Source organism: Rhinopithecus bieti, unplaced genomic scaffold, assembly GCF_001698545.2.
Source record: "Rhinopithecus bieti isolate Rb0 unplaced genomic scaffold, ASM169854v2 scaffold_10654, whole genome shotgun sequence".
NCBI classification, from domain to species: domain Eukaryota; kingdom Metazoa; phylum Chordata; class Mammalia; order Primates; family Cercopithecidae; genus Rhinopithecus; species Rhinopithecus bieti.
The window spans coordinates 562,071-571,702 of NW_016806688.1; the positions used below are offsets into that span (position 1 = coordinate 562,071).

General features: G+C 40.5%; 1 protein-coding gene across 3 annotated transcripts in view; it reads right to left on the bottom strand.

Annotated features, from left to right (window-relative positions):
* AK5 (adenylate kinase 5) overlaps positions 1-9,632 on the bottom strand; it is a 307,026-nt gene that overhangs the window by 74,131 nt on the left and 223,263 nt on the right. For all 3 annotated transcript variants that reach the window (XM_017877400.1, XM_017877401.1, XM_017877402.1), the window contains exons 9-10: positions 3,972-4,014; positions 963-1,007 (exon numbers count right to left, since the gene is read on the bottom strand). In XM_017877400.1, coding sequence (XP_017732889.1) covers positions 963-1,007; positions 3,972-4,014 — 88 coding nt within the window. The remainder of the gene's footprint in view (positions 1-962; positions 1,008-3,971; positions 4,015-9,632) is intronic.

A 9,632-nucleotide genomic window follows, 5' to 3' on the forward strand; every position in this document is an offset into this window, starting at 1 on the left:
CTTTACTCAGAGATTTCCAAGGAGGCATTCTGATTTTAACTTGCAAGAATCTAAGTTTATCTGATTATATTTCTGTAGTGTTGACAACCATTCCTTTCCCACTCATTGAGGAGGTGTGGACCTTTTCACTATTTCTGAATATAAATAGACATTTTCTGGAAAATGTACAGGTAGGTGTGCTAATTTTTTGAGGCCCTTGAATGATTACAGGAAAAAGTACTAAGTTTTGAAAGGATAATATTTGTCCTTTTTTGTGCATTTTTAACTACGGCACAACCAATTCCCTTTATTTCCATGAGGAAAACTGGAAATCTGGCTCTCACACACCATTAGCTTCATAACCTTGGACAAGTTCCTTAACTTTCCTGAGTCTCTCAGTTTTCTTGTCTATATAATAGATATGTAATAGGAATGGACTAGGTAATGGGATTGTATAAGGATTAATTGAGCATAGTGGGTGCTCAGAAAATGTTGGTAGACCTCAAACACATTTTCTCCCACAATTAATTCATCAATAAGTTTCACTGTACTAGAGCAAAGAGCAAATTAGACAGTTTTTTCTGTTTGCTGTGTAGAATACAGGGTCTGGCTATTGAGGTATATTTGAACATGTGGCAACTGATGCATTCAGTTTAGGAAGGAGAGGGTCAGTGTTCAAACAGAAAACATGTGTGTTAGATTTTAACCCATGACAACCTCTTACCCTTTTAATGCACTTTGTTACTGTAGAGCTAAACTCAGAAGTCTGACATTCTTTCAAGTCCTGCTTTTCCCATGCTGAAAAGATACAAATCCCAAAGCAATATAAAACTGCATACATGAAAGAAAGAACCTGGAAAACTTGGGGTGCTATTTTGACCAAAAAGACTTCAAAATAGGGTGAGAAATAAATAGTCTTTTTCACTACCAAATTCTTATTATTAGCAATTGTATTGTTAGAAAATGCAAGGGCTGCTACTCACCAATCATGAAAATAATTTTACACTTTCTCAAATCTTCCATGAAACCTTCAAAATAAAAATAACTTAAGTTATTGGCAAGAAAACTGTATTGAAGCCCTGGTTTTACTCATGTTATGTAAAACCCAAACCTTGTAGTTTTATTTGATAACAAAGGCTTGAAGTTGAATAAATGTGTGAACAGGCTACAATTAGTAAGCACCAATGACCATTTCAGTCTTTTTGTTTGTTTGTGAGACGGTCTCACTCTGTTGCCCAGGCTAGAGTGCAGTGTCTTTATCCTGACTCACCGCAACTTCCACCTCCCAGGTTCAAGCCATTCTCCTGTCTCAGGCTCCCGAATAGCTGGGATTACAGGCATGCCACCACACCTGACTACTTTTGTATTTTAGTAGAGCGGGGGTTTCACCATGTTGGCCAGGCTGGTGTTGAACTCCTGGTCTCAAGTGATCCCCCTGCCTTGGCCTCCCAAAGTGCTGGGATTATAGGCGTGAGCACCGCACCCTGGCCATATCAGTCTTATTTCCCTATCCTGGTAAGGTATTTTTATTTTAACATGCATGATCAACTTTTGGTGGCAAAAATTTATGTCATTAAATAGCATGAATCACAAAGAAAACTATTTTAAAAAATTACTTTTAAATCATCCTAAGTATCTCAGTTCGGTGTTATTTCATGTTTAAAACATTTGCTAAGCTTCCTTTTAATACAGATGGTTAAAACACAAGTAGAGTATCTGGAAAATAATATTTTTAAACATAGTTTCTGCTTAGAGCAAATAATGTTATTTTCCATTTAAGGTAGTGATATAAAATTTCCTTTTAAAATAAATCTATCTGAGTAACAACAGTTCATATTTTCTATAGATAACTACTTTTGAAAGTTAGATCATTATTCTGACAGTCAGGAAACATTTTTTAGTGAAATTGGGGTAGTTCATTTATATGCACAATACCACATTTTGTAGGAATTCACAATTAGCTGAGTGAAGTCCCAGCTCTACCTGAGAAAGAGAGAGCATGGGGCATGATGAATTGGGTTGGGAACAAAGAGCTGAGAAAGAGCTGGAAACAGAGGACAGAAGTAAGTTTGGGGTCGTTGAAACCATATGGTTTCCACAACAAAAAGCAAACAAACAAAATGAATTTTTAAATCAAATCCAGTCTCCTTACAGAATAACCCATGGTGACAGGAAACACCTTATATTGTTTGGAGTTTTCTATTAAAGGCAGATACACTGGTGTTCCTAACATGTGGGACCAGATGGTCAGCTCAGGTTCTCCAGCCTGTGAGTTTGTGTTTACGAAGCTGAGGAACTCTGAGTCTATTTGCAATCCAGGAAAATGACCCTGGTTATTATTTTGATTTTTTTGGGTATGATTGTATCCTATTTCAGTTTTCAAAAATAGTTATTTTAAAATTAATGATGATACATGACATTCATCTAATGTAGTCATTACAAATTAAGTATATAGTTTTTTAATGACATGGGAACATGTTTATATTATGATATATACAAAACATTTGGAGATACTTATATATACATATGCATTCTCAACTATGTAAAAATAGATATATAGGCAATGCATTGGAATGAAATGTACCAAAACATTAACCATGATCATTTATAAGTCATAAGATTTTAAATGGCTCTTATTTTATACCTGAAAAAATTTCTACAGTATGTGTTAATTTTATAACTAGAATAAAAGGGAAAATTTATTAGGCAATCAGTCATCCCCTACCCAGTTGAGACCAAGTTGATTATTTGCACTTAGCTAAGTGACAGCTAAGTTATGGCTCATATATTTGTACCTCTCCTCATGAATCACCATGATGTCATTTGGTGACTGTGATTTTCACATACTGCTCCTGCCATTATCATCAAATGACACTTTACCTACCACCTTGTGCTCATGGATCTATGCAGGATTAGAGCTGGGGTTATTTAAAAAGCCAACTCACTTACTTATATGTGTTTAGAATCAATACTATAAATATATTTCCATGACTTATATTATAACTTTTATTACAGTGTAGAAATGTTAGAAGGTATTTTACTTAGGACAATTATGAACCTTTTCTTTTTTGGATAGTCCTAAATTCACATAATCATATCTATTTTCAGTTACTTGCATAGCTAGTTATGGATGGAATTTTTACTTTTTCCAAGACTTCTTTTTTTTTTTTTTTTTTTTTTTTGAGATGTAGTCTCACTCTGTCACCCAGGCTGGAGTGCAGTGATGCAACCTTGGCTCACTGAAACCTCATCGTCTTGGGTTCAAGCAATTCTCCTGCCTCAGCCTCCTGAATAACTGGGATTACAGGTGTGCACCACCATGCCTTTCTAAATTGTTTTGTGTTTTTAATAGACACAGGGTTTCACCATATTGGCCAGGCTGGTCTTGAATTCCCGACCTCAAGTGATCCACCTGCCTTGGCCTTCCAAAGTGCTGGGATTACAGGTGTGAGCCACTGCACCAGGCCATTTGCAAAACTTTTAGTATGACAAAAATTACAAAGCAGTATAATCCTGGTGTAGGATAGGTTGGGTCCCAAAGGTACAGGCAGAACAGTAACTACCATGCAGGAAAAAGACTTTTGTGTTTCAATTATGTTTAAAGAATGTTGAATTAAAGTTTAACAACTGCTTTTACTGCAGGACTTGCGGGAGAGCTTTGGATGCTATTATATACTTGAATCTTCCAGTGGGGACCTGGTGTTAAGCATGTTTCAAAGATATTTCAGTAGAGCATCCTCTTTTCGCTGAGCCTCTCCGGAGTCCTGTTCTCTGGGCAGTTAGGAAATGCATCTGTTAGTAATGCACCCCTTTGGTTCTTTACATGGATGGAGGCAGGAGAGACCCAAAGAGTTCTACTCTTAATCATGCTCCCTGGCTAAGGGAAAAGTGATGCTGTTAATATTTTATCTCTTAAGTTGATGTTTAATTAAAAAGGCATGGTCAAAGTTACTGTAATGACACCTTTGATCTGATCAGTAAGGAAAACTCACCTCCCATGGTGTCCTCTCCAAATACATTTAACTGGTCATCACCCTGTTAAAAAAATCACAATATTAGATAATAATAACAGCAGTTATTGTGCTGAACTCCTTGGCAACACTGGCATACTTGAACTTCCAAACAACTGTAAGAGGGAGGCATTTCCAAACAATTTTATGAGGGACAACATTTTACAGACAAAGACGCTGAGAATTCTAAAATTAATGAATTCTAAAGTTAACTTGCCAGAGGTGACAGGGTAGTGAGGAACAGAGCTCAAAATTAAACCTGGTCATCTGTCCTGAGTGCATGCTCTCTTCTTAACCAGTACAGTATCTCACTGTTTTTTTGTTTTGTTTTGTTTTGTTTTTAAGTGCAAAAGCTATCTGTGGACAGGAAGGCTGACTTCAAGAAGACAAAATCCTTTGATATCAGAAGCTTACTAGTAGGTGTGATCACAGCTGTTTTGTGAGTAACTCCAGATTTTAAAGCTGGGGTTGGCAATCATTTTCTATAAAGGGCCAGATAGTAACTACTTTCATCATCGTGAGCCACTGTGTCTCCTGTTCTCCTGTAGCAACTACTTTTTTTTTTTTTTTTTTTGTGAGACATAGTCTCGCCCTGTTGCCCAGACTGGAGCACAGTGGTGCAATCTCGGCTCACTGCAACCTCCACTTCCTGGGTTCAAACAAGTTGGGCCTCAGCCTCCCCAGTAGCTGGGAGTACAGGCATGTGCCACCGTGCTGGGCTAATTTTTGTATTTTTAGTAGAGACAGGGTTTCACCATGTTGGCCAGGCTGGTCTCAAACTCCTGACCTCAAGTGATCTGCCTACCTCGGCCTTTCAAAGTGCTGGGATTATAGACGTGAGCCACCGTGCCCGTCCCCTACAGGGCAACTATTCAGCCATAACTTGCCAATCCCCGAACCAAAGCATGAAATAAAGGAAGTTGGGGTGATCAGTTTTTATTGATGCCTACCTTTAAATTTTCATTTTGTTTTTTAATCAAAAGATGCTGTCTTCCTTATGGAGTAGCCCATGGTGTTTGGAAAAAAATTCAGAAGAAAATTTTATAAAAAGGCACTAGGTGAGAACTCTCACTCTCACCTCTGTCTTCATCTGTATCATTTCTCCACTCTGTCAACCCTTATAGGTAACCACTTATACAGATTGTTCTTAAGGTACACAAAAATGACTTCTAGACATCCAGGGATACATGTGAACATAAATAGATATTATGATCTCCATATCTTATATAAAAGAATTATGCTTTTTTAAATATATACATATGTGTTTATGATATAATACTATTCTATAATACATTCCTCCTCCATTTGCTTTTTCTCTGATCAGTGTATCCTGGAGAAATTTCCATATAAGTACAGAATGGTCTCAGTACCAAATAATGTCAGTTGCACAGTATTCTATTGTATGTATGGTACCATAATTGCTGTTAATTAGTTCTTTATTGATGGATCAGTGAGTAGTTTCCAGTCTTGGACTTTTTTGGAAAAAGTGGCACAGTGAGTAAATTTGCATAAATATCATTTCATACTGCAGGCTAAATTTCAAGAGAGGGGACCGCATGGTCAAAGAGTAAATGTATTTATAATTTTGATAGAATTTTGCCAAACTGCTCCCCATAGAGGTTGTATCATTTTGAAGGGACAGCCTCTGGCTTTGCTTTACATCAGCCTCTTGCCTCTTTTGATGCCTGGGTCAGTTAAATGAGGTTGTCTGGTTGTATTAACCCTCTCTTGAGGTAAACTGCCCTCAAAACACTTGATTTAAAGACAGATTCTTGCCATCCTGTTTAGAATATATGCCTTCAGGGAAATTTTACTGCCCATCTCTTAGAGTTGCCTGTGCATTCAGTGCCATTCCAGGTAAGAGAAGAGCTTTTAATGGAGTGGTCATTCAGGGACATATTTACATTAATGAATTCTCTTCTGTGAATAGAAAAAACATCAGTTATTCCTCAACAAGCCTCTCCACCACTTCCCTTGTTGAAATTATCGCAATTCAGAGCTTGGAGTTTAGAGATCACCTAATCCAACCCTGCCATCCACTCTTCCATTTTACGGATGAGGAAACTGATGTTCAGAGAGGTCATGCGAGGGGCCCACGACCATGCCATCATGTCCTTAGTGAAGTCAGGATGGGATGAGAACCACTTCTTTTGCCACTCTGCATGGCTCCTATGGATTTGGTCTCATCAGTGTAGGGGCATCCCCTCCCCTCTGCTTACCTGGCCAGGCACCCATCCACCAAACTGCTGCTAAGGGCCCACTGCAGTCTGGCTCCCTGCCTCAAGATGGGATGAATCCATGGTGCAAGCTGGACCCCAGAGCTCACTGTGGTCTCAGGCTGAAGATAGGATGGAGCCAGGACCACATCCTTACCCCTGCCCTATCCGGCTTCTCCTCAGAGGGCTCCCTAATAATGCACTTGCATGAGACTTCTCATCTCAGGCTCTGCTTCTAGGGGAAAAATATCAATTACTCCTCAAGACAGGGACCTTGAGGAGTTCCCAAATTCTCAGGGAATTTTGGATTTAAGACAGGGACCTATTTGAAGCAATTAATAAGTTTACCTAAGGTGCAGCTGCATAGAAGAGGCTCAAGAGTATTTCCTGGAAAAGGGCTGTTTAATCTAAATCTGCTTGTTTGTCAAACAGCTATTCAATATATCTAGGTAATGTGGAGAGGAAACCATGGAGTCCTCTCCCTCAATTTTTAGTATTACTGTTAGATGATCAGACTTACACCCACCTTATAGGCTGGGCTGCATTAGATCTCTCTTGTATATGGCTATCATGTCTGGGGAGTCTGATCGTGGTTAATCTGAATTCCCAAAACAGTGCATCCCACTGTAAAAGGGGCCATCTGACCTCTGCCGGGCTTCTTGAGTCTGACCTATTTGTATCCATAGCTCTTATTCACAGCCTTCTATTACACTTGCTCAAATGCTTCACATGAGTCCCAGGTTTATTTTCATTAATTCATCAACAGTGAACAGGTTGCTGGGACAGAGATACACCTCTCATCAACTCTCACCAGGAATGCGGTGCACTGATATGAAAGCCCAGGTGAATGAGATGTTTGCTTGGAGGGTGTAATTTTCCAGGGACTCTCAATAAACCTCATGGTTCCAATGTGAATATTTTGTAAACAAAATTAATCTGGTATCTTATACATACACACACACACACACACACACACACACACACACACACACACACACACACTCGGGGTGAATGGGAAACACTTCTGGTTTTGGTGAAAAAGATACCAAACAGCCCCTGTAAGCACTAAATCTTGTTACTTTTCAAATGTTGGGTGTGTTCTGCATGAAAGGCATGAATTTCAGAATGCCACTTGGACAAGGAGGCAAAGACTGTAGCCTGATAAGGTGTTTATGCCCAGTCACCTTGGAGCTTCCTCTTCAATGAGGCATCACTTGATGGGTTGAGGCTAATGAAGACTCAACCCATTAGCCACCACTCTGAGTGTCTGTGGGTGACTCTTTGCGTTCCGGCCTTTTTCTGTGTTGAGGCTCCATCTAGTCCGCCCTTTGTCACCTTAAGTCTGAATTATGGAGTTAGGCTTTGTGTGCACAGTGAGACATAGGTGACTTTCCATAGTATTAAACTAGGTTTTGAGGTTCATGAAGTGGGATACTAAATCTTCTGAACTGACAGAAAGAGAGAGTATAAATATAGTCACAGATTTGATGTAAATGCCTTTTATGACTCACAAGTATGGGGCCAAGGCACAGCCTGCAATGCTGTGATTAATATGGTTAAGGTGGGAGAAGCTGCAGCAAGCCCATTAACACCAGACAGTTTCAGGCCGGGCGCGGGGGCTCACGCCTGTAATCCCAGCACTTTGGGAGGCTGAGGCGGGTGGATCACCTGAGGTCGGGAGTTCAAGACCAGCCTGATCAACATGGAGAAACCCCGTCTCTACTAAAAATACAAAAATTAGCCAGGCATGTGATCCCAGGTACTCGGGAAGCTGAGGCAGGAGAATCCCTTGAACCTGAGAGGCGGAGGTTGCGGTGAGCTGAGATTGTGCCACTGCACTCCAGCCTGGGCAACAAGAGCAAAACTCTGCCTTAAAAAAAAAAAAAAAAAAAAAGACAATTTCAGGTTGCTACATCATTTTGATGCTATAGATTGGGTAATATGTTGGTAATTGATGAGGAGAAATCTAGAATTCTATTGAAGGGACACATTTACAACCTTAAAGTAGGATTAGTGGCTATGGGAAACTACAGATTTGGATTACAGACTTGCTTTGGTCTCTATCCCTCATCTTCCAGTCAATCAAGACCCATTAGGAGGGCAAAAGGAACCCACATTCAAACTTATTTCCCTGTGTAGGTGTGTACGCAAAAAAAACTAGTTTTGCAAGACTGGGTTCTGGTACTATTGTTAGAGTGGCTAATTGGGGTATATGTCTGTGGTTTCCTTTAGGATCAGGGTGCCTATCATCACCACCTTAAGATATGCATGTCTAGTCGTTCCCATTTCCTTGAATTATTGAATTTTAAATGAGGTAGATCAAAATAGAACAACTTAGTTTCACAGATGGGTTCACCAATTTTAAGAAACTATCTTCTTCAACTGGCTTTAATTACAGCATAGTGACTGCCCCTGGTGACAGAACCAATTTCTGTGGCATTGTCACAGTAGATTGTATTAGTCTGTTTTCACACAGCTGATAAAAACATACCTGAGATTGGGCAACTTACAAAGGAAAGAGGTTTAATGGAGAACTCATGGTCCCATGTGGCTGGGGAACCCTCACAATTATGGCAGAAGGGAAGGAGGAGCAAGTCACATCTTAAATGGATGGCAGCAGGGAAGGAGAGCTTGTGCAAAGAAACTCCCATTTTTAAAACCATCAGATCTCCTGAGATCCGTTCACTATCATGAGAACAGCAAAGGAAAGACCCGCCTCCATGATTCAATCATCTCCCACCTGGTCCCTCCCATAACATGTGGGAATTATGGGACAAGATGAGATTTGGGTGGGGACACAGAGTCAGACCATATCACAAATCACCTCACCATAAGAAGCTGACATTGAAATAATGTTTTTCAGCTTGAAAGCCTGTTTGCAGACACGATCTCACTGGACTCCCCCTGCAACCTCATGGATGAGGAACCTGTAGTTGAGATTCTGGGCTCAAGGAAACCTGCCTGTCTCTGTAGACTCCACCTCTGGGGACAGGGCACAGCTAAACAACAGGGGAAGCAGCAGAGGCCTGTGCAGACGCGAACGACTCTGTCTGACAGCTTTGAAGAGATCAGTGGATCTCCCAACACGGAGGTTGAGATCTGAGAACGGACAGACTGCCTGCTCAAGTGGGTCCCTGACCCCTGAGTAGCCTAACTGGGAGACATCCCCCATTAGGGGCAGTCTGACACCCCACACCTCACAGGGTGGAGTACACCCCTGAGAGGAAGCTTCCAAAGTAAGAATCAGACAGGTACACTCGTTTTTCAGCAATATTCTATCTTCTGCAACCTCTGCTGCTGATACCCAGGCAAACAGGGTCTGGAGTGGACCTCAAGCAATCTCCAAAAGACCTATAGCTGAGGGTCCTGACTGTCAGAAGGAAAACTATCAAACAGGAAGGACACCTATACCAAAACCCCATCAGTA